Source organism: Rattus norvegicus, chromosome 9, assembly GCF_021556685.1.
Source record: "Rattus norvegicus strain SHRSP/BbbUtx chromosome 9, alternate assembly SHRSP_T2T, whole genome shotgun sequence".
Taxonomy (NCBI): Eukaryota; Metazoa; Chordata; class Mammalia; order Rodentia; family Muridae; genus Rattus; species Rattus norvegicus.
The window spans coordinates 24,909,699-24,935,087 of NC_141542.1; the positions used below are offsets into that span (position 1 = coordinate 24,909,699).

General features: G+C 43.0%; 1 protein-coding gene and 1 pseudogene across 2 annotated transcripts; both read left to right on the forward strand.

Moving 5' to 3' along the window:
* The first annotated feature begins 987 nt into the window (after positions 1–987).
* Positions 988–6,926, forward strand: LOC148003579 (reticulocalbin-1 pseudogene; annotated as a pseudogene).
* Positions 1,011–24,006, forward strand: LOC134478914 (uncharacterized). 2 transcript variants are annotated; one of them, XM_087568877.1, is made up of 7 exons: positions 1,011–1,183; positions 10,848–11,116; positions 16,017–16,148; positions 16,992–17,151; positions 18,144–18,275; positions 18,945–19,128; positions 23,233–24,006. In XM_087568877.1, the coding sequence occupies exons 2-7, from the start codon at positions 11,026–11,028 to the stop codon at positions 23,236–23,238; spliced, it is 705 nt and encodes a 234-aa protein (XP_087425003.1). In that variant the 5' UTR covers positions 1,011–1,183; positions 10,848–11,025; the 3' UTR covers positions 23,239–24,006. The 2 variants fall into 2 exon arrangements, with proteins under 2 accessions (XP_087425003.1, XP_087425004.1); XM_087568878.1 differs by lacking the exons at positions 10,848–11,116; positions 16,017–16,148.
* Positions 24,007–25,389: the final 1,383 nt, after the last annotated feature.

Consider the following 25,389-nt stretch of genomic DNA (forward strand, 5'->3'; position numbering starts at 1 on the left):
GTCACCATGTGGTTGCTGGGAATTGAACTTGGGAGCAATGGAGAAGCAGCGCTCTTAACCACCAAGCCATCTCTCCAACCTGATAAAAAAGATTTTAAATTTCATTCTTTTCGTGTTTGTTTGCAATCTTTCTTCTTGACAACACTGTAATGGAATGTCCAAATGGTGATTAGTGGCGGTTGGTAGAAGGAGCCATATGTGTGATGCTGCCATATGTGAGAGGGGCTGGCAACAAGGTGCAGAGCCAAGACCATGGCCCCGTGCCCTGAGGCTCGCCTGCTGGATGTGGGCTCTCAGCCCCATCAAGATGCCTTCAGGTGAGGACAGCAGGTGGTGGCTTGTGCCCTGCTGAGCCAGCCTAGGAGAGTGGCAACCACAATCGCCATGTCCAAGCCTCCAGCCTGGGGCACCTGGAAGCTCGAGCTGTGATGCCCGCGGGTTTTTCGTGGTGGACCTGGAGGCCTGAAGAAGCTGCCCTCGCATCCACAGAGCCTTGAGAGGGGACTGATGCGCCTGGTTGGATCCCTGAGTTCCGCACCATGCGCTTCCGGGTGTCGTGCCTCGCGGTGTTGCCTGCACCTTGGAGTGGGCACACGTGTCCTTCCCACCCCGCCCTTCGACCTCGCCCCAGCCGGGCCTCAGGGCACGCGGAGCTCGTGGGTGAGCGCAGGGCCTGAGGGGGCGGGGCGCTAGCGTTATATTTGGAGCCCGCAGCAGCGCGTGTGCCTGGACGAGTTTTCCTTCCGCAGGTGCCGGCAGCCGGGGCGCCGCCGCCCAAGTTGACTCCTCTCTCTCCCTCTCCGACCCGGCAGGGCCCAGAGGTGATTCTGCCTCCACGATGTCCTCCTTGCTGGAGGCGAGCTCTTCGCAGGCGCCACATCGCCAGCAAAAAGAGAAAGAAAAAAAGAAAAGAAAAAGCAGAAGGAGAGGCCAGGGAAGGGGGCCTTAGCGGCGTTGGGCATCATCTCGGCCACGGGAGGGCGCCCTATGACAGCGGCGGGGTTTCCAACAGAGACTACAGCCTCGCAGTGTCCAAGGAAGAAGCCCAGGCCAGCCCTGCCAGGGGACCTTGAGGCATGGAGCTCGTGGGGACCCCTAGCCCAACCTCCGGTCTGGTCCCCAGGAACAGCAAGCAGCAAGCAGCAAGCAGGGCGGGCTGCAGCCCCAGAGCAGCAGAATCAAGGTAGGTAGGACACCCGCGTCCCTCTTTGGACTGGTTCTGCCCCCCCCCCACCTGGTCCCCCTGTCCTGGGAAAGCAGTGGCAGAAGGAGGCAATGCAAAGTGAGCCCACTGGGTAGGGGGAGGGAGGGTTCAGGGATGTATGGAGAGCTGAAGCAGGGATTGGAAAGCCTATGGCATTGGGAAAGAGTGTAGAGGTGCTCTGGAGTGTGCATGAGAGCTGTGCTCTGACATCCCCAGAGCAACTTGGGGCTGTCACCTCTCTCCAGATTGACTTAGAATTAAATGACCTGTACCTGCCAGGGCAGGACAGGCTTTTCAGAGGCAGCTTATCCTGGTGGCACACTCCCTGTAATGTTTCTATTGTATGTTATAGGATGGGGATCATGGGAATATATTTTCTTAAAACCTCAGGCAATTTATGCAGATTACAGTTCTGCCTAATTTAATTCTTTCCTGCCTGCTATGAGCAGGCCTCCAGATCAGCAAGTTCCTTTGGAATGGTTTTGCTTGTTTTTGTTTATTGTCCATGGTGCTGATTAGAAAGCCATGAATTGTTTTGTGAATTTTAAATTTCAAGAGGTGGCACCCAGAGTTTATGGTGGTTTCCTTCAAACATTGCAGTGTAGTTGCAGCATAAAAACGTACTTCTTGTGACAAGAAGTGGAAAAAGAAAGTTGATGAGCTAAGAAAAGTAGAGCCTTGAGCCAGATCAACCATTTGGCTTCCTCAAATATGGAGCAAGCATGGATTGTGGCTTTTTCAGAATCGAGGGGGTTTTTAGGATTGGGCAGTGAATGCTGTCTGGGGCTAACCCGTCCCTTTTGTGGCTGACAACCCTTAGGAGAAGGTCAGAATGTGCCAACAGCACAGAGTGGGCACTGGTGGTGTTTGAACTCAGAAGTGCTCAGGAACTGTGAAAGTTTCTCTGTTATCATCCTGGAGCCATCTAGTGAAATAGACCACTGTGATGCTGTGTAAGAGGCAGTTGTGAGGGCTGGAGAGATGGCTCAGTGGGTAAGAGCACCAAGTGTTCTTCCAGAGGTCCTGAATTCAAATGCCAGCAACCACATGGTGGCTCACAACCATCTGTAAGGAGTACTGATGCCCTCTTCTGGTGTGTCTGAAGACAGATGCATTGTCTCACATATAAATAAATAAATCTTACAAAAGATTGTCATCTACTGCAGTTTCTATGTGGACAGGGCACAGTTAAAGGGATTAAAGATCAAGTACATTGTCTGTCTTTAAAGATCAAGTGTATCTCCTAACTTTTAAACCAAGAAATATAGTGTCTTTTTTGCTGCTTGTGTAGCTTTTCGTGATGTATCTTTTCTCCTATTACGTCGTTTGTTTCCATGATAGTTGTTTTCACGTATATATGATTATCGCTCCTATTTGCAGAGCTATTCAATATTTTCATTGGTTAAATATTTGCGGTGAATTTACATTGTGATATCAGTAAAATGCTATGTGAAAATTTTAGAGAATATACCGGTTTGGGTAATTTTAATAACCTTTGCCCTCAAGTGGTGGCCTGTTTTCACATTGAAAAGACTGGAATTCATTACCATCCATAGCAGGATTGATAGGGAAGCACAATGGACAGCAACAGTGTTGTTCCCTTTGACAGTTGTGGGAGCCAAGAAAGAAGTGTAACTTGCTTTTTGTGATTTACCAAATCAAGACTCAGTATCATTACTATAGAAGCCCATGGAAAAAATGATGAAGTTTTCAGGAATCACCAGTTGAAGAAATGGTGGTGGTTTTGCTTATATTGAATTCTGAGTTTCAAAGTTATGTTTCATTTTTCTTTATTCCTTAATGAGGCTTTTTATTAAGTTTTTTATTCACCATTACACACTTAGATGCACAGTGCTAGGATCGTAGTAGGTGCTCATTAAATCACTGATCATTGGGGAGGAGGAATGATAAGAAAGTATGTATTTTCTGTAAGTTCTGCTAGTTTTGGGAACAGGTGGTTTTAGGTTGACCAGTTACAGCTTGGTATCTTGTCCCACATAAGACAACTTGACAGAACCCCCTTTCTGGCCATTATGTTCAACTTATTTTTCTCTTAATCATTCTTGAAAATCATGGAAGTAGTGTGGAAAATTGATTGTACCTGCAGTAAAGCAAAAAAGCCCAGTCTAGATAGGAAGCAGTTATGTTTCTCCATGAGCTGATGTCTTAAAACATCTAGATTTTAGGAATTTGGTGTTGTGTTTTCTAAACATACATCTTACAGCATACAGATAACATCGTGATAGAATAAAGGAATCTTTTGATTTAGCACCAAATTCCCTAAAGCAATGACTACTGCACAGCTCTCTTGGCCATATGAATAGCCGAAATTATATTTCACTCTTTTAAAGAAATAATGAAAGCACTTAAGTTAAAGCAGAGCCCATGGGAAAAGTTTGCTGTGGTGTTTCTCTGTGGTTTCTTGTGCTCTTTCTAGGGAATGACTTTAAGAAGTCAGGGCGACCGGTCAGGTGGTCAGTGTGGTCAGGCAGTCATGAGCAGATGGTTAAGCGATGTGCTAGGGCCCCATAGGCCAGTGAGCCCAGCTGAGAAGCAGAGTCTAGCCAGTGAGCCTAACTGAATAGCAGAGGCTAGACAGTGAACCTGACTGAAGAGCAGAGGCTAGCCAGTGAGCCTAGCTGAAGAGGAGAGGCTAGCCAGTGAGCCTAGCTGAAGAGCAGAGGCTAGGCAGTGAGCCTAGCTGAAGAGCAGAGGCTAGCCAGTGAGCCTAGCTGAAGAGCAGAGGCTAGCCAGTGAGTCTGACTGAAGAGCAGAGGCTAGCCAGTGAGCCTGACTGAAGAGCAGATGCTAGCCAGTGAGCCCAGCTGAAAAGCAGAGTCTAGGCAGTGAGCCAGGCTGAAGAGCACAGGCTAGCCAGTGAGTCTGACTGAAGAGCAGAGGCTAGCCAGTGAGCCAGGCTGAAGAGCAGAGGCTAACCAGTGAGCCTGACTGAAGAGCAGAGGCTAGTCAGTGAGCCTAACTGAATAGCAGAGGCTAGCCAGTGAGCCTGACTGAAGAACAGAGGCTAGCCAGTGAGGCTGACTGAAGAACAGAGGCTAGCCAGTGAGCCTGACTGAAGAGCAGAGGCTAGCCAGTGAGCCAGGCTGAAGAGCACAGGCTAGCCAGTGAGCCAGGCTGAAGAGCACAGGCTAGCCAGTGAGCCTGACTGAAGAGCAGAGGCTAGCCAGTGAGCCAGGCTGAAGAGCAGAGGCTAGCCAGTGAGCCTGACTGAAGAGCAGAGGCTAGCCAGTGAGTCTGACTGAAGAGCAGAGGCTAGCCAGTGAGCCAGGCTGAAGAGCACAGGCTAGCCAGTGAGCCTGACTGAAGAGCAGAGGCTCGCCAGTGAGTCTGACTGAAGAGCACAGGCTAGCCAGTGAGCCAGGCTGAAAACTGAAGAGCAGTGATTTTAACCTTTATTTATAAGTTCTTCCGTTTTCCTAAAATTTCTACAAAGGTTTGCCTCCATAAAGTTTGACTTATAAGGTTCTCCTTGCTCTCTTCTAATCTCCTTTCCACTTGCTCTTATGACAATAATTTCCTTACTCTCAATGCCTTACTCTCAACGCTAGGCCTTTACTTCTAAGTTCTTCTTGAGTTCTGTTCTCTTCAGTTCAGTTCTGTCTAAAAAGCTTTCTCTCTCTTTGTCCTCAACATTTGTATATCTTTCTGAACACAGCATCACATGGTGAAAAGTTCACCACAAGTTTGCACAGGAATTCAAATCATAAGTTGGATAATCAGTTTACGACAGAGAATGTTTACATGCATATCCATCAAGAGTAATCATCAGGATAAACCGTCACCATCTGTCACTGGCTCTGCATGTTCATGGAGAGTTAAAAGCTGTAATTTTTATGAGAAAAGAATAAGTGAAATTGCCTATAGGCAAATCCAGTCAATTATTTACGTAAAGTCCTTGCACCTATAGTAAATCATTAGTTCTCTATTTATGAACTTTGGTTAATTGGTTTATACCCTCTTAGCATGGGTTCTAATCTGTAGATGCCTGCTTGGTATTGCAGAAGCAATTCACTCATGAAACTTTAAGGAGGAAGAGTTCTCAATGCAATTTTGATTACCAGAGAAAACATAATAGCTGTCCCATTATAAAGGAGCTTAAAATTACTAATCTAATTTTAGGAACTCTTATAGAATCATCATAAGAATTAAGAAATCATCTATTTGTCTGTACATCATCACGCCAAGACAATACATCTTCGTTGCTCTGTGGTGATCTGCTCAAAAGAGTGGGGTAAAGAGCATGACAAATACAGAGGCAGATACTTGCAGCCAACCATTCAGCTGAGAGCCGGGTCCCCAATGGAGGAGTAAGAGAAAGGATTGAGGGAGCTGAAGGGGTTTACAGCCCCATAAGAACAACACTAAGAAAGACCCAGAGCTCCCAGGACCGAAACCACCATCCAAAGAGTACACATGGACGGACCCATGGCTACAGCTGCATATGTAGAAGAGGATGGCCTTCTTGGGCATAAATGGGAGGAGAAGCCCTTGGTCTTGTCAAGGCTTGATGCCCCAGTGTAGGGGAAACCAGAACAGGGAGGCAGATAGGCCTGGGTGTTTGGGTGGGTGTGGTAACACCCTCACAGTAGAAGGGGGAGGGGGTTTTATAAGGGGTTTTGTGGAAACCAGGAAAACAGATAACATTTGAAATGTAACAAAAGCCCTCTCTGGGGAAGGGACAGCGGATAAGCTGCTCTGAGCCCCTACTTCCCTGCTGCCTCCCTTTGATCGCGACTGTGGTACATGGTGTCAGCCTGGGACTCTCCATGGGCTGCTGCTGGCACTGGTCCTGGCGTTCATGGCCAAGAGCATGATGAGCAAGGAGCACATGGTTTGTCCTGATTCAGAGCAGGGCGAATGGCCACCAGAGAATAAGCACAGCTTCCTGTACAATCCTGAGGTCTTCCTGGGCAAGGAGGACTCCAAGACCTTTGATAGCTAAGCCTGGACAAGAGCAGGAGAGGCTGGGGAAAATTGTTGATCCAATTGACAGTGATGAATGCGGCCTTGTTACTACTGAGGACCTGAAAGTTTGGATCAAACAGGTACAGAAAAGATACATCAACCAAAATGTGGCTAAACTCTGGAAGGATTATGATGGGGACATAGATGAAAAATCTCTTGGGAAGAATACAAGCAGGCTACCTATGGCTACTACCTGGGAAACCTTGCTGAATTCCAAGATAGCTCTGATCATCACAACTGTAACAAGTTGCCTCCACGAGATGAGAGGAGGTTTAAGGCCTTGACGGTGACCTGACAGCTACTCAGGACTGGTTCATTGCTTTTCTGCACTAAGAGGATTTAGAACATATGAAGGAGATTGTAGTTCTGGAAACGCTGGAGAATATCGACAAGAACAGGGATGGTTTTGTGGACCAGGATGAGTACATTGTGGACATCTTTTTCTCACGAGGACAATTGCCCTGAGACCGACTGGGTTTTGTCTGGGGAGCAGTTCAATGATTTCCCAGATCTGAACAAGGATGGGAAAGTGGATTAGGATGAGATTCACCACTGGATCCTCCCTCAGGACTATGACCAGGCACAGGCTGAGGCCCAGCATCTGGTGTATGAGTCAGATAAGAACAAGGATGAGATGCTGACCAAGGAGGAGATTGTAGACAACTGGACCATGTTTGTGGGAAGCCATGCCACCAATTACAGGGAAGATCTTACGAAAAATCATGATGATCTTTGAAAGAAACTCATCCTCATGTGGCCAACAGTCACCTGCTTTCTACGGATATTCTGGTTGATTGCTATATTTGTCAAGTATATAGCAGTTGTGTCCCTAAACAATAAGAAACCTTTCTAAAGCTCAAAAAAATCATACATTGCACGACAAACAATAATAGTAGGAGATTTAAACACGCCACTTTCATCAATGGACAGATCAGGGAAACAGAAATTAAACAGAGACACAGAAAGACTAATAGGTTATGAAACAAATGGATTTAACATATATTTATAGAACACACCACCCTAAAACCAAAGGATATACCTTCTTATCAGCATCTCATGGTACCTTCTCCAAAATTGACCATATAATCGGTCACAAAACAAGCTTCAACAGGTACAGGAAGATAGAAATAATCCCATGCCTCGTATCAAAAAACCACGGACTAAGGCTGTTGATCAATAACAACAAATAGGACAGAAAGCCCACATATACATGGAAGTTGAAGTCAATGACAACTTGGTCATTGGAGACATAAGAAAGAAATTAAAGACTTCTTAGAATTTAATGAAAATTAAGATACAACATACCCAAACTTATGGGACACAATAAAAGCAGCGCTAAGAGGAAAACGCCTAGCTCTGTATGCCTGCAAAAAGAAACAAGAGAGAGCATATGTCAGCAGCTTGACAGCACACCTAAAAGCTCTAGAAAAAATTAAATAAGCCCTAGATGAGTAGAAGGCAGGAAATAATCAAATTCAGGGCTGAAATCAAACAAGAAGATACAAAACCGAGCATCAAAATAATCAGCAAACCCACGAGCTGGTTCTTTGAGAAAATCAACAAGATAAATAAACGCTTAGCCATATTAACCAGAGGTCACAGAGAGTGTATCCAAATTAATAAAATCAGAAATAAAAGGGAGACATAACAACAAAATCTGAAGAAATTAAAAAGATCATCAGATCCTACTACAAAAACATATATTCAACAAAACTGGAAAATGTGGAGGAAATGGACAATTTTCTATACAGATACCAGGTACCACAGTTAAATCAGGAACAAATAAACCATCGAAACAACCCCATACTCATAAAGACATAGAAACTGCTATTAAACATCTCCCATCCAAAAAGAGCCCAGGACCAGATGGATTTAGTGCAGAATTCTATCAGACCTTCATAGAAGACTTCATACCAATACTGTCCAAATTATTCCGCAAAATAGAAACAGACAGAGCACTACCAAACTCCTTCTATGAAGCCACAATTACTCTTATACCTAAACCACACAAAGATACAACAAAGATAGAGAAATTCAGACCTATTTTATTTATGAATATTGATCAAAAATGCTCAATAAAATTCTTGCAAACTGAATCCAAGAACACATCCAAACAATCATCCATCATGTTCAAGTAGGCCTCGTGGCAAGGATGCAGGGATGGTTTAATATACGGAAGTCCATCAACGAAATTCATCATATAAACAAAGTCAAAACCACATGATCATTTCATTAGATGCTGAGAAATCATTTGACAAAATTCATTACCCTTTCATTAATAAAGTCCTGGAAAGATCAGGAATTGAAGGCCTGAATCTAAATATAGGAAAATGCAAAATACATCAAACCTGTACCTAACATCAAACTAAACTTAGAGTATTGAAGGAATCCCACTAAAATCAGGGACTAGACAAGGCTGCCCACTCTTTCCCTACTTAAGTACAATATGGTACTTAACGTCCTAGCCATAGCAAACAAACAATGAAAGTAGGTCAAAGGAAAAAAAATAGAAGGGATGAAGTCAAAACACTAATATTTGAAGATGATATGATAGTCTACTTAAGCAACACCAAAATTCCACCAGAGAACTACTTAACCTGATCAACAACTTCAGCAAACTGTCCGAGTATAAAATTAACCCAAACAATTCAGTACTCTTCCTCTACTCAAAGGGTAAACAGGCTGAGAAAGAAATTAAGGAAATGAAACCCTTCACAACAGTCCCAAATAATATAAAATAACTTGCTGTTACTTGAACCAAGCAAGTAAAAAATCTGTATGACAAGAACTTCAAATCTCTGAAGAAATTGAAGATCTCAGAAGATGGAAAGATCTCCCATGCTCATAGATTGGCAGGATGAATATGGTAAAAAATGACCATTTTGCCAAAAGCAATCTACAGATTCAATGCCGTCACCAACAATATTCCTACTCAATTCTTTATAAAGGTAGAAAGTGCAATTTGCCGTCATTTGGTATAACATAAAACCCAGGATAGCAAAACTATACTCAACAATAAAAGACCTTCTGGGGGAATCACCATCTCTGACCTCAAGCAGTATTACAGAGCAATAGTTTGTATGGTATTGGCATACAGACAGGCAGATCAGTGGAACATAATTGAAGACACAGAAAAGAACCCACACACCTATGGTCATTTGATCTTTGACAAAGAGGTAAAACATCCAATGGAAGAAAGATAGTATTTTTAACAAATGGTGCTGATTCAACTGGAGGTCAGCATGTAGGAGAATGCAAGTTGACCCATTCTTATTTCCCTGGACAAAGCTTAAGTCCAAGGGGATCAAGGACCTCCACATCAAACCAGATACACTAAAAGTAATGGATAAAAAGTAGGGAAGAGTCTAGAAGACATGAGCACTAAGGAAAATTTCCTGAACAAAATACCAGTGGCTTATGCTTTAAGATTGAGAATCGACAAATGGGACCTCATAAAACTGAAAAGCTTCTGTAAGGCAAAGGACAGTGTCATTAGGACAAAACGGACACTCACAGATTGGGAAAAAATCTTTACCAATCCTGCATCTGATGGAGGGCTTATATACAAAGTATACACAAAACAGAAGAAGTTAGAGTACAGAGAGCCAAACACCCCTGTTAATAAATGGGGTTTGGAGCTAAAGAAAACATTCTCAGCTGAGGAATATAGAATAGCTGAAAAGCACCTAAAGAAATGCTCAATATCCTTAGTCATCAGGGAAATGCAAATCAAAGCAACCCTAAGAATCCACCTCACACCAGTCAGGATGTCTAAGATCAAAAAATCAGGTGACAACAGATGCTGGTGAGGATGTGGAGAAAGAGGAACACTCGTCCATTGTTGCTGGGATTGCAAACTGGTACAAGAACTCTGGAAATCAGTCTGAACATTCCTGGAAAATTGGAAATTCCACTACCTGAGCACACAGGTATACCAGTCCTGGGCATATACTCAAAAGATGCTCCAACATACAATAAAACATATGATCCACTATGTTCATAGCAGGCTTATTCATAATAGCCAGAAACTGGAATGAACCCAGATGCCCTTCAGCAGAGGAATTTATTCGAAAAATTTGGTACATCTACACAATGGACTACCACTCAGCTATCAAAAACAATGATTACGTTCAATTCATAGGCAAATGGAAAGAACTAGAAAATATCATCCACAGTGAGGTAATCCAATCACAGAAAAACACACTTGGTATGGTGTTGGGAGCGATGGCCTTGAAGCCCTCCATTATTGATGTTATTATTATGGTTAGCATTAAGTATGACTGGGTTCATGGAAAATCGCCAGCCAGATGCAGAAGACTAATACAAATGTGGTGGTCAAGATGAATAATCATATGATAACGTCTGACATTAATATACCCAATGTCATGACCTGTAACCTTTCTGAAAAACCAACATCCTGCTGACTAATAGATATGACAAACCTGTGACCTTTCTGACAACCTGTCAACATCAGCCGATTCCCTGACCACACGAATATTGTGTCCTTGGCGTGGGTAAATGTTTCTTACTTCTCTCCTCTCTCTGTTATCCATTTTATGGTACAAATTCAGCCTTGGGGAAAAATAAAATTGTCGCCTTGATCAGACTCTTGTCTTGGAGTCCTTCTTCACATCTCTTGTCCCTCATTCTCTTCCAGGTACTCAGCACCCCTCATTGACAATATGCACTCATTGATAAGTGGATATTGACCAAAACCTCAAATTACCCAAGATGCAATCTACAGATCTCAGGAAACTCAAGAAGAAGGATGACCAAAGTGCAGATGCTCCCACTCCTTCTTAAAATGGGGAACAAAAATATCCATAGGAGGGGATATGGAGGCCAAATCTAAAGCAGAGACCAAAGGAACAGCCATTCAGAGCCTGCCCCACATGTGGCCCATATATATACAGCCACCAAAACTAGGTAAGATTGATGAAGCTAAATGTGCTTACTGAAAGGGACCAAATTTGCATCTCCCCTGAGAGACACATCCAGAGCATGTCAAATAAAGAGGTCATTGCTAGCAGTAAACTAATGAACTGAGAACAGGACGCCCTTTATTGGAATTAGAAGAAGGATTCAAAGAGCTGAAGGGCTTGCAACCCCATAAGAACAGCAATGCCAACCAAATAAACCACTAGCAAAAGACTATACGTGGAGTGACCCAGGGTCCAACTGCATATGTAGGAGAGAATAGCCTTGTTGGGGCACCTGTGGAAGGGGAAGCCCTTTTTCTTAACAAGGTTGGACCCTGGGTGCAGGGAAATGTCCGGGAAGGGGTTTCTAAGTGGCGTGGATTGGGGGACCATACATACGGGAGAGGGCACGGCAGGGGGGCTTATGGACCAAAAGCTGGGAAAGGGAATGAAATTTGAATAAAACATATATATCTATTAAAAAAACTGAAATTTAAAAAAATGATACTAATACCAAAAAATAATCAAAAAAATGTGAATAAGAAAGATATTTTAGGTTTTGGAAAAAGATGAATGACAGGTATTTGAAAAACTGTATGACCATGGTAAACACTTTAATATACTTGAGAAATTTTTTACATGTTAATGAACTGCATCTTTTTTTTAAATAGTGAATGGAAATCCAGTCCCTTCCTGGCTGTGAGGCTGGGGATCCAGATGTAGTGGAATTCATTATTTGTTGGTCCTGAACCTTTGAGCCTGCTTCTAACTCAGCTTATGCCAAGGAAACTAGGCCAGGATGATATCTAAGCCATTGACCAAACTATCTGGACTAACAATCACAGGTGAAATTCCACCTTGTAAATGGGAGGAGAGGAATAAAAGATACCTTTAAGGATTTAAAAAAGATGAAATGTACCCAAAAAAATCCAATAAAAAAGTTTAAAATAAAAATAACTTAGGAAATACAAAATACTGGGGTGCCATTCCACAATCGTGATGTGTTTCTTCTGTGATAGCTTACAGGTTAATTTACTTCTCTATGACTGTTTTCTTATTTCAAAGTAAGTAATGGCATCATCTGTGGAGTGATGGTGAGAACAAAAGATTTGCCGAACTTGAATAATCGATCCCTCCGGAGCATGTGCTTAATATTCTAAGCACAGGGAAATTTCCTGAGGGGATGAAAAAACAAAATCCAAACATAAAACAGGAACAACAACGATGTAAAAACATTCTGCACTCTGGGTATGAAGGCATGTTGCAACTTTAATCAGCTTTGTAGGTATTTCTAATAAACACACAAGAAACAAAAATCCTATCACAGTCCTAGCAGTTGCATCCAACAAAGAGAGAGCTGTGAGGTAGTGCCTGCTACTTCTTTCCCCAGATACCCCTGGGCCTCAGGCCTGCATCCAGTGAGCTGGACCAAGAGCAGCCAGGTTGAAATTCCTGCTGCCATGGCAGGATTCTGCAGGAACATTTCCCTTTGACAACAAGGAACCTGTGTGGAGGAGACCTCTTGGTGAGTCCTCAAGGACTCTAAGTGTCTTATTCTACAGGGAGACCCTGCCAGGTCTTTGGCAAGGCCAGCCAGTTGTTTCGGGAAGTCTCTGGTCCTGTGGCAGAGGGCGAGGAATGACAGAAAGAATGGCAGCTCCACTGAGAGCAAAGGATAACCCTTCTAGGCCTATGACCTCCTAATTAATTTATCTTCTCACCTGATGCCCTATTCACATTTTCTTACTATCATACAACTGTGATCTTGATGAGCAGTTGGTCTCTTGTTTTCTTAATCAGTTCTTTGTTGTCACAGATGTTTTTAACTTACTCCAGCCCCTGAGAATTATTCATACCTTCTGTATGCAGTAGGACCCTTGGTGGGCCTGTCATCTCAAAATTAGAAGGTTCGGTAATCCAAAAGATTGGACTCCAGTTTACCTCAGGCTAGGAAAGAAGTCAGCCACCATTAGTAAAAAAGAGCAAGGGAAAAATTACATAGGAAAAAGAAGTGGCTTAATCAGTAGAAAAGATCCTCAACTTCTAAGGCCCGCACATCTGCACCCCTCTCTTCTGAGCTTTGCATAGTGATGTTGTATAACTCCAGATGGTAGTAAAAGGCAGAGTTCTTCCCAGAAAGGTCAAACATGATTTTCACTCTTACATCTGTGAGGTTGGGTGGCATTATAGCACACATTCAGGTGGAATTATAACACCTAGGATAAGAAGACAGAATCCACATATCACAATGCCAAATGGACTCCCTCCTGAACTTATGGACCCATTGACAAAACCATTGCCTCTTGTGTACCATCTGGATGAAGTACCAAGTTCACAGACAGTTCTTCACAAACTTCTCAAAGCCAGCAAACTGGAGCATGAAGAAAGCCAAGTCCAAGGCATTCAAAACCAGCATCCTCACGAATGCCCCCAGGAAAGGCTTTGGTAAAAGAAGGGAGGTACTGAGACAGTTGGCCCTCATACACTCAGAGAAGACTGTGCCAGGAGAATTGGGGAAGGATTGTGGGAGAGTAATTAGGTATCAGTAGTCAAGAAAAAGAAAAAAATAGAAATAGAAATAAAATAAACGTCTTTAACAAAATGGGACACAATGTATTGCTGAACTAACTCTACTGTGTTTACACTTGCACATGCTTTAAGATCTAGAGAGACTAGATGTGATAAAGTAGGATGCCCTTGTCATTTACATATACTATGTATACAGCAAAGATAAATGAATTGGAGAACATGCAGTTCAAAGATCCATTGTTCCCTCACATCTATGTGGCTCTGCTTCCCTTATCAGGACTGTGGAGGCCTCTGCTCATCCAGGTCTCAGGGCTCAACCAAAATGCAGTCCCCTATGATCTCTGGCCAAGTTCTCTTCTGTTCCCAGTAGAACTCTGCCTCAGGCTGCAGAGGCACTGAAGGGCCAGCCTTCACCTTCAAGGTACAACCACTCTTTCAGCCTTTTCAGGCTCTCTGTTACTCAACTGGAGGCTTCAGCAGAGGCCTTTCATCTCAATAACAGAATCTTATCTAATCCAAAACATTGGGAAGCCATCCTACACTCCTCATTGTTTGGTTACCTGAGACCAAACAACATAGCTCTCTTCTTTCTGCCTGTTTTCCTGATTTGAAAGTAAATATTGTGCTCACCTGTGGTCTTGGTGGTAAGAATAAAATCCTTAACATGAATAAGAGGACCATGCAGAGCATGGCTTTACATTCTACTTGCAAATTGAATAGCTAGAGGGAATTACCAAAGAAAACAATAAGAATCCTAACAACAATTACAGAAATAATGAAATGAAATAAAACAAAAACAAAAGCAAAAACAACAATACTTTGTGGGTGCTGGAATTTAAGGCACGTATTAATTTTGACCAGCTTTGTAGGTATTTCCAATAAAAAGCAAACAAACAAACAAACAGCCTTATTAAAAGTGCAGCAGGTGCAGGAGAGAAAGCTGGGAGATGTCCTGTGCTGCTGCCCCCATGCTGTGATTCTGCAGCAACAACTTCCTTGGGAATAGGAACCTGTATGCAGTGGGATCCCTTGCTGGGCCTGTCATCTCAAAAAGAGGGGCTTCCCTAATCCCAAACCTTGGAATCCAGTTGACTTCAGGCCAGGAATGAAGTCAACCATCATTAGTGAAAGAGCAAGGGGAAAATTACATAGGAAAACATATGTGCCTTAATCAGAAAAGATCCTCAACTTCTAAGGCCTCCACAATCTCCACCCCTCTCTTCTGAGCTGTGCATAGTGATGTTGTATAACTCCAGATGGTAGTAAAAGGCAGAGTTCTTCCCAGAAAAGTCATACATGATTTTCACCCTGACATCTGTGAGGTGAGGTGGCATCGTATCACAGAGTCAGCACACCCAGGATAAGGACACAGAAGCCACAGATGACAATGCCAATGGACTCCCTCCTGAACTTATGGACCCATTAAAATTGAGGTTTAGCCTAACCTTAGGCCATTCCACTCCCTGCCCATCCGCCTGATTTTTATGTTTGCTCTGAATAAAAGATCAGCGTGCAGCCCCAAATATCCTCAGGATTGGACTTGGAAATTCAGGAAGAACGATATTGGAGAAGGGATGGCTATGTGGTTACAATGTGGTAACACAAGGTCCAGGTTGACGTTTGCTCGCTGATGTCCGATTTCACTGTCTTGTTATATTTGAGAAAGGGAGGATGTCCAACTTAATATATAAAAGGTACAGAAATTTATTATTTTATATATGCCCTGTAGTTGATCCCTATGTTTCAAGAAAAAAGGAGTTTTTATTCTAAAAAAATAAGATAATAGACCATTGATTTTGTGAAATACATGGATATGTAAATAAAAACAATGTCAACTGTCAAGGACTGCACAGTAAGCAAATATTTCCAGGTTTTATACACTCAGAGGTCTAGAAGAAACATATTGGCCTCCATAAAAAGGAAAACCTTAGGAATCGAAATGTGTGTCACATGCATTGTCTCGAGTAGTAGATTTACTTTTAAGAAAAAACTCCCTCTTCCTTGGTCCCTAGAGATTTGGGTGCTAAGAAAAATCTGTTCTCTCATTCAGGTTGTAAGCAGCCCTCCCCAGCAAAAGCACTGTTGAGTTCTAATGATGCACAGAGAAACATCTAGCTTAGCAATAGAGGTTGCCAAATGCTATTCCCAGTGATGTATGAGAGACTGGAGGAAAGGGTCCGCACAGAAATTGATCAATTTTTGGAGAGCTAGTTAGCAGGTAGGTCATAGAACTTCCCAGTAGCATCATCAGTAAGCCCTTCACTGGACAATCTATTGTATCTAAGAGATCCCTAGAATCTTCTGTGATGTCACCAGTGTTGTGGTGACACCAACTGCCTTTGGGATATTCCTTCAGTTCCCTTTGGGTTCACAAACAGGCATGTTTCGCCAGCCGCTCAGGCTATTTCAGAAGGAAAGTGTTGATCAAGGAGAGACCACACCAAGGCTGAAGGAAGATGACCTCCTCTCATCTTCCTTGGAAGGAAGGAAATCATTCTGGGGAAGGCTTGGTGAGTCCTGGGCAGAGTTGGGGAACATCCTCAAGGAGGTATGTTTGAGATGTGCCTTCTAAGATTAGGCCTTACAAGCAGGAGCCTTGGGATTTCTCAAAGGCAAACCAAGAGTCAGGAGTTCCTGATCTTTAATTTGAGAGAAAGCCAGAAAGTGGTAAGCCTTCAGTTTCTTTTCTGGAAGCTTTTTAATTGTGAGTGTCAATGCATGGCAGGAGGAGGCACAGTGAGATTAAAAATGTGACCATCCATGGTTGGGAGTTGAAGCATTTCTTCCTCTAGATTACTGTAGGTTACATAAGTCTCTGATGGTGAGAACAAGGAAGGATGCACCCCTAGTCATGAATTGAGTTCTCAGACACTTTGGGTGGAACACACATGATTAGAGCCTGATGGTGCTAAGCAGTATGAACTCCAGGATTAACTGAAACACATCTGATATGAGATAACAACGTCCCAGATGTTTATGTATCAGTCAGGTTATACTATTCAGGGTGAGGGGTCCTGTAAAAGTGAATGTGGCACGTGTATGGCATTAGAGGTTGGGAAGAGGGATATAGCTTAAGAATCCACCTTTAAGGGGGTTGGGGATTTAGCTCAGTGGTAGAGCGCTTGCCTAGGAAGCGCAAGGCCCTGGGTTCGGTCCCCAGCTCCGAGAAAAAAAAAAAAAAAACCAAAAAAAAAAAAAAAAGAATCCACCTTTAAGAAAGCTTTTCTGCTCTTTAAGGGATTCACCCAGTCTCTACCATTTCCCCTTCCTCAACTCCTTTTCGGATTCAGAATGATCTTTTCTGCCCATGGGCCACCAAATATGCAAATTCACTTGGGTTTATCTATTTACAGGTTTTGGTAGGAAGGCATCATCCCAAAATGTCATCAGTAAGCAAGAGGAGTGTTTAAAGGAACTGGAGGAACTTAAATTTGAAATCCAGAAGTGTCAATTCGAGAGGGATGAATTTTATCAAATCCTGGACCTTTATATCTATGATGATTGGGACCACAGGTAGTCATTATGGCCAGTAACCTGTTCACTGTCTTGCGCTCTCTCTCTCTGCTACCTCTAGATTTACTCATAGCACGAGAAAGTTTCACCTCTCATCCTGGATTTTAAGGAGATTTGGAAGGCATTTGCTTGTGAGACAAGCTAGGTCCTGTGTGTTTAGGGTCAACCTCTTTTGTACTTGACCCTGAGCTCCTTGGATTAGCATTGGTTCTGTCAACAGCTAGAAGGACCTGGTCACACTTGCTGCCTCTAAGTGAGGGGACGAAATGCCTGCACGTCATCCCTCTTTTCCTCTAATTTTTTTCATTATACACTGATTCTATGGCACCTCCATGCATGTAGTTGGGATTCTGCTTGTGTTTGTATATTGATTGGTATGTAAGTATGTGAAAGTGTTTGTGGGTATTAAGCTCTCGGTCAGGGAGTCTGGGGAGTTTCATGGGATCTTAGGATATGTCTGATGGACAGTTTGCAGGTCATGATAGTGGGGATGCCCACATGGATCAACTGAGCACTTTGCATCTTCTGTTTACTTAGGTGGTAGATAGGACCCTCCTGAGGGAAGGAGGGGTTACAAATCCTCTTCCCTGTCAAAGTAGTTATGCCCTCTGGGAATTCATGGAACAGTAGGAAACAAGGTTTGAGAATCCCTGTTTTCAAAACAAAAGAAATATCATCACAACTATCTGTTAGACCCAAGCCACTGCAGTACAGTTGGTCTTGGGGGAACCATATCTCCACAGTCTTAGAAAATGTCCATATTTCAAAATGACTCTTTGCTGATTTGCGTAGAAATATTTCCTTGAAAGAATTGTTGTTGGAGTCTCACTGTTGTGTTTTTTGCTCTGGTCTTTGTGTTTGCCACATTCTTCCCTCCCCCCACATTTCTTAAATTTCAATTTTTTATTGGGTTTTTTTAATTTACAATTCACTTAATTCTGAAATCCTGAGTTCAGATGGTTATTTTTTTCTTGGGCCATGCCCCACAACAGGCTGGATGTCGAATTGCCAGTCCTTCAATCCGCACATGAGATGAGAATGATGGCTATGCAAATGATGACCAGTTCAATAAGTGAGGCCATGGAGAGGTACAAGGAGCTCATACAAGTGAACAGTTCCTACCGGTGAGTCGCTGACAGAGATGAGAACCCAGCACTAGGCAGGGAATGCTCCTGTCCTGTATGACATTGAACCAAAGTCAGGGCACTGGTTCTGTAGTGTCTGACTTTTAACAAGAAGCCTGCCTCCTGGCAAGGGTCTTATGTTTGTAGCTCTTGGACTCAGTTGTCCTACATGTGAAGGCTATAGAAGACCCTCCAATTGTTATTTTCCCCATTAAGGATCCTCTAGATAGAAAGTTTTGTACCGTGATGGGAGTATCAATCAACTCTGAATCTCTAGGACTCTGACAGAAGATTTAAAGATCTGTGATCCATGAGAAACACATGGAAAGATTGTATAGCTATTGGGACTTCAATTACCCCTCAGAGGGGATTTCCCCACTACGTGAAGATGGTTTTAGCATATCATGGACATATAAGCACCCATGTGGACCATTTCTTCTTCCTGGATTTATATAAACCGTCTTAGTGTCAGGATTATCAGAAGTACTTTGATTCATGTTGAATGTGGATTCTGGATTTGACCTCCTCTAATTGGTGCTAACTTGTATAGTGTGGCTCTGTTCTGGGGATGTCTGGGGATGAGGGATTCCTTGAAGGGATGATTGGACTTGCAAGAGTGACAGGCAAATAGAAGCTGGCTGGGTTTACCATTTTTTGTTTGTGGTTCAGCATCAGGCACTCCCAGCTTCTGCGTGAACAAACTCAATTGAAGAACAATATACAGATTTTGCTGAATGAGAACAGAGAACTGCTGGTGGAGCAGACTGAACGGCCAGCATCCTGTGTGGAGGCAAAGAGGCTCTGTGAAGAGGCCGGAATGAACATCTGTGTCCCCAGTGCAAAGGAACAGCAGGTAGGATTAGGCCTCCAGGTCAGGTTGTCCTCAGGTCTTTCCATAAACATAGACAAACCAATGTAACTGTCTATTGATTGATCCATGTCCTGACCTAGGTCTCATCCAAGTGTTCATTCATGTGATGGTTTACAAGGCTTTCTGTGGAGATAGCCCCTCTTCAGGAAACTGCATGTTTGGAAAGCGAATGCTCCTGCTCTTTGAGACTCTGCAGTTTATTAAGGGAGATGGGTTGATCACATATCACAGCACTACATGCCATGTGTGTGGAGGGTGCTATGTGGGAGCCCCTCTTTAGACTAGAACAGGGCTTTGAGGGATGAAGCAAAAGCCTGGAGCTGATTTTCATTACAGGGATCTTGTGAGACTCCAGGAAGTAAGTAGTTTTCAAGGAGGAGAGGCTGGTGGAAATGGCAAAGAACCGGTTCTCATTTGTGGTGGCTTTTGTTCTTCCTCCCCTCATGTCCCTGTATATGAAAATGGTGACTTCATGCTTCATAGATCTTGGATAACTACAGAGCCTGAGGAGCAGCATGTCAGTCCTGTCTTATTTGAGTGCTCCTGGAGAGTTCGTATGTGGGCCTTACAATCTGAAGCTGGATAGAAGAACAAGGATGTGGAAAAGGTTTCTCAAAGGCTGAGGGTTGGCATGAGAGATTTGAGACTTCAAGAACAAAGTTATCCGTATATACCCCCAATTCTCACCAAGAAAGGTGCATTGCTGTGCTGATCTGCATCTTAGGGAGCCTGCGGGGAGGCCAGTTCATGACATGCAGTTTTGTCCAGTCATTATCCAACTTCGTCCTTTAAGCCTAGGTCTCTCAACAAACATGAAGCTTCCTTTTTTTGTGTTGTCCAGCAGTCTTTGCATCACCGGTCCAGTTCCAGGTGGAGCCCTGTCTCTTATTTGTCTCAACACATTCTTAAACCATTCAACTATTTTCAAAATAAGGATTAGATTTCTTCACTTTACCTGAACAGAGGTATCCCCCGGGAAGATTCTGGATTGTCTTATTGGCTTCACCATGATCTTGCATGGAATCCTAGAGTGCATCCCTCTGCTGACATTGCTTTGCTGACTATATCATGGGCATGGCATTCTTTAAGGATAGATTCCCTCTCAATACTGTACACAGTGCTGCATTTCAGAAAAGTCAGGGTATGTTATTTCTTTAGCCTCCTTCTGACTGACATTGAGGTTGTTTTAACATCACATGAACTCTAATGTGATGAAAAGTTCCTGGTAAATGACCATGAGTCCCTGTCTTCTCTGATGGTTCCAAGGTCTTCTATGAAGGAAACAGGGTAGTTTTAGTGAGGGGCCTATGATGAGTCAACATAGAGCTTGATGGAGTCTTTTCCTAGAATCTCTCTCTTGGGGATTTGATGTTGTATTGTTTAGGCTATCTGTGCAGAACATGTAACTTACTTGTAAAACCAACAAGTATCTGCATAGAAAGGTTTCCTGAAGTGGAAATGAGTACAGGCCAGGGCAGCACAGCCTGCTTGAGTCTAAGAGACTTGTACACAGCATAGCTCCCACTAATTCCTCACTCAACAGGAAATGTGCTGCACAAGATCAAAGTTTTCATTTGTGCGTGCAAGTGAGTATCTGTGTATTTCTGTGTGTTTGTGTGTGTTTGTGTTTGCAGTAGTGAATGTGTTTCCCTCTATTTCCAAGTTTCATGAGAAAAGTACTCTAAGAGTTCACTTTACATCCATGAAACATGAAATACAGCTGCCCAGTTATTTGGCATCTCCATCCAGCTCTGTACAGCAAAAGGACACTTAAGGTATTAATTTAATCTGTTTTCAAAAATACCGTAAAAGAATTATCTCGTGAAGTCTGGGGGAGGAGTGGGAAATATGTTCAAGTGAGTCGTGTTTCACAGTGGTAACAAATGGTACAGGCCTGGAGCTTGCAGGTCCCTTTTAGTTATGGTGTAAAAGAAGGACAATAAATTGTAGAAATGCAGCCCCCCCCCCAAAAAAAGAAATGCAGGCCCCCAAAAAGAGGACACAAAAACACCTGTAAAGTTAGATTTTCAAGTGATTAGGGGTAAAACTACTGGTCTGCATTGAAATCCTTTGGAGCACATCAAAGGAAAGGAGTACAGGGAGGTAAGGGGGGCTTCTCTCTAAAATCCATGAGTTTATGTGGCTTCTCTGTTCTTTGTGAATGGTGAAAGCCCACTGGAAGGGTGTGTCACTCACTGTGTCTTCTCCAAGGTTGCTTTCCACATGGCCTGCTACCATTTCTCTCCAGCTACCTTGGCACACTACAGCTTCCGCTGGGACTTTGGCTTGGATTTTATTCATTGAGAATTTGAGTTGCTTGGAGTTGTATTGTCATCCAGCAAAAGCCCCATAGCTATGCTGTGGTGCAAGAACAGGGCAGTGTCAGGAGCCCCTTTGGTGCACAGATAATCTAAAGCGCTCCCCTATGTTATCTGTGTAGCATTCTGCAAGTGCTGTCAATCAACATCATTTCCTCTCAGTTAATTTCAGCCTCAATGGAGTTAGGAGAAATGATGAATTTCAGATGGGTCTGGGAGTTTAAGAACAGGTAGCCCTATGAGAAGCCATGTTCAGAAAGTGGAACAGAAGGTTTAGTTAACCCAGTGATTCCACAACAAGGAGTAGGTATTGCCATTGCAACTAGGGCACATCAGTGTTGTAGTGGTCCCAGAGTAGCCCTGAAGGAGAATCTATCCAGACGTCCATCAGGCAAGGAGTAAAAGTGTACCATAGGGTGGAGCCCTTCCATAGATTCTGATTCAGTCTGAGAAAATCCATGCAAGCTTTTACGTACTTACTCAAAATATCTGTGGCACAATCACATTACGGGGAGAAAAATTGTTGATTTGGATCCTGGTTATGTAGATTTCCTATGATTCTAGCTTTGGGCATGAAGTCACTCAGTCTATGGTAAAGACAGCTCAGATTAGAAGAAGCTGCACACTTTGGGGAAAGTCTGAAACAGTGAACAAGAACAAGAGTCTAGTCCACCACCAACATATGATCCTTTGCTGGGGAACAAGACTGCTCTACACAGCCTCGGGAACTTGCAAAGCAAGATTGGTAATAGGGAAAGAACCCTGAGTCTATGTCGGTTTATGAGAGGACAGCACATCACTGAGTGAGCTATCTATAGGCTCTATTCACTATGTACATATCCCACTCAACATTTGTTTTTATGCCTCCAGCGAATCCTGGGGAATCTTTACATTAAGCATTAATGTTCAGGTAGGAACACAGGCTGGAATCCATTTGAATATCCTTTCCCTATATAAGTACCTGTTTTGGGTGAATGACCACCTACATGGATTTCAGCCTCAGGCAGCTAAAGAGCTACTCAGAGTATAGTTCTGGTACAGTTCATGTGAATTTTGCCCATGAAACAATATATATGATCCTCTGGATTTCTTGCTATGTTCTACTCCTTTCTTCCTGTGATCTCTCTGGAAAGATCTGAGGACATTTTCTCTTCTGTCCTCTCACAAATTGCCTTACACTAGCCATAGACTTACAGGGTGCTGTTCTGTTTCTACATCACAATCACCTTTAATGTCCATGTGTACGCTAGGAAGATTTGCATGGAGCACATTCTCAGTGATTACAGGATCTATGCAATTCCCATGGATTTGAAGTGAGATGGCTTCTCTGTGTATTTGCAGATTCAGTGGTTACAAATGGAAACTACACGGGTTCCTTCAGTGCTAACATAATCAGAACTTTCACCTCAATTCTGGGCATGTTCTCCAGAAGGAATCCACATGGTATTCTAGGTTGCTCATACGTCTCTTGAACTCAGATTCAGACCCAGCTACAATGTTATTATTCAATATAATATACCTGGACCAGTGACAAAATATGCTCATTTTTCTCTTAATCCCAGTACAGTCCATAGTCCACAGTTCAAATTCTAGCAGTTTGAAAACCTGAGATATAAATCCAAGCCCAGGTACTCTATGACACTTGGGGATGCAGGGACTGACCTCAGCTGACAGGTCATGCTGGATTGTCCAACTGAATAGAGCTGATGTAAGAGGGAGAGCTGAATTGGAAACCACTCACTAAACCTTTATTCCCTTGCTCTGCTAGGTCTGAAATTCTCCAGCAGAAACTCGAACATGACACAGACCAGGACAAGATCTCCCTTGGAGAGAAGAGCTACAGGAGGAGAACTAAGTGTGCACAGCAAATACACCACTATTGCGTCTCATCTGTAATATCCATAGCAATTGTGGACTGCATTTTCCTCCTTCACTTTGATTTCTTTGGATTGAATAGACCGTACTTTCACCTCAGCTCTCTCCAGCAAGTGTACACTTTTGGAGGGACCCAGAGAAGTGTTGATGCACATCAATCAAGGGCTGCTGGTCATCCAGAAAGACTGTGCACGTGTAAATTTGTACTTGTCCTGATGGGTCATCCAGAAGAGTTTCATGGAGATCAGTTCACAATATTGGAAAGTCTTTGAGACAAAGTCTGTAATATCATTTATACTCAGTATTGGATGGCTTTGTCCTTAATGCCCCCACTCCAACAAAACAGACCTACTTCCACTCCTCTTGAAAAGATTATTACCATCAGTAACTGCTGGTCTACTATGTCTCCAAGGAGAGACACAGGCTATAAATCTATTCTGCAGAAGGAGCAGCAAAAATGCTTAGCGCAGCTCCTCTATTTAAAGTGTGGCTGAGTTTTGATTATTTTGGTTATTTGGTTTTCCTCCTATTCATTTGAAGTTTTGTTATTTATGTGTTGTTGCTTTGTTCATTTTGTTTTCTATTTTGATAAGGATATAGACTGTGTATATTGACTACCTGCATCTGGTTACTATCAAGTAAAATGGATATATCCTGGTGAAAAAAAGAGTAATCTCAAACTCTTCACTCTTAAGAACCTTCTTTATTGATCACTAGTGTCAACATCTGAAGTCCCACAGCTATCAGGGAGAGATGGATTTCTGCATTCTTATGGGGACTGGGCATCAAAATCACTTCCCAGTCAGACTGAGATTCAAAGGCAATTATACAGTCACTGTTCACTGTGTTCCAAACTCTATGAATTTCAACTTCATATTGCATATATTACCCACTGTGTATGCTTGCTGTCAAATATATAGTTACCTCTTAATTATACTCTGTGGATGAGAGTGTTGAACAAATTAATGGGATAAAATTAATTTCTCTGTAATATCTCCCAGGACATATAAACATGGCATAAGGGAGTTTAAAGCAATCCAGAAGCCTGCACCCAAATCCCATGGTGGGGAGTGCTGAACACCCAGGAATGCAGATAATCCTGAGACCACAGGACAGAAAGCCACTTCTGACCAGCTCTGCCCACATCTCTGGCCCAATATTAATCTGCATGCTGCCTCTGGAAACAGGAATAGAGGAGCAGTCAGTGGCAGGAACCTGCTTGGTTCAGCCTGGACCCAGAACCTACCTGGGCCCTGAGCATATTTGAAGAAAACCAGAGGCATACAATTCTCTGTTTCCTGACTGTGGCTTTTTTAGATTCGAAGCTCTAAACACCATTTTGTTGTTGAATTTTAATTGGATATCTTTCTTTTTGAATTCAAATGTTATTCTTTCCTTTTTCCCAGAAATAAGTCCTAATACCATCGCCCTCCCCCTCTGCTATAAAAGTATTCCCTTCACCAGCCATCCACTTTCCCAGCCTAGGCAGGACCAAGGGCTGCTCATTCCATTTGTGCCCAAGAAGACCATCCTCTGATACACATGCAGATGAGGCCATGGCACAGTCCCTGTATAGTGGTTGGGTAGTGGTTTAGTCTCTGGGAACTCTGCTTGGCAGGCATGGTTGTTCTTATGGGGTTGCAAGTCCCTTCAACTCTTTCAATCTTTCTGTAATTCCTCCAACTGAGGTCCTGTTCTCAGTTCAATGGTTTGCTGCTAGCATTCGCCACTGTATTTGACATGCTCTGGCTGTGCCTCTCAGGAGACATCTATATCCAGTTCCTGTCAGCCTGCACCTCTTAGCTTCATCCACCTTATCTAGTTTGAAGGCTGTATGTGTATAGGTCACATATGGGGTAGACTCTGAATGGCCATTTCTCTAGGCTCTGTTTTAAACTTTGCCTCCCTATCCCTTCAATAGGGATTCTTCTTCTCCTTTAAAGGAAGGAGTGAAGAACCAGCATTTTGGTCATCCTTCCTGAATTTCATTTGGTCTGTGAATCTTGGAGAATTTGAGCATTTGGGCTAATATCCACTTATCAATGAGTGC

Excerpts from the sequence above, each read along its gene's own strand:
- LOC134478914 (XM_087568877.1), top strand. The coding sequence starts at position 11,026 with ATGGAGGCCAAATCTAAAGCAGAGACCAAAGGAACAGCCATTCAGAGC. Across the intron at positions 11,117-16,016 it reads TATACAGCCACCAAAACTAG|GCATGTTTCGCCAGCCGCTC; the intron begins GTAAGATTGATG and ends GTTCACAAACAG. Across the intron at positions 18,276-18,944 it reads CAAGTGAACAGTTCCTACCG|CATCAGGCACTCCCAGCTTC; the intron begins GTGAGTCGCTGA and ends TTTGTGGTTCAG.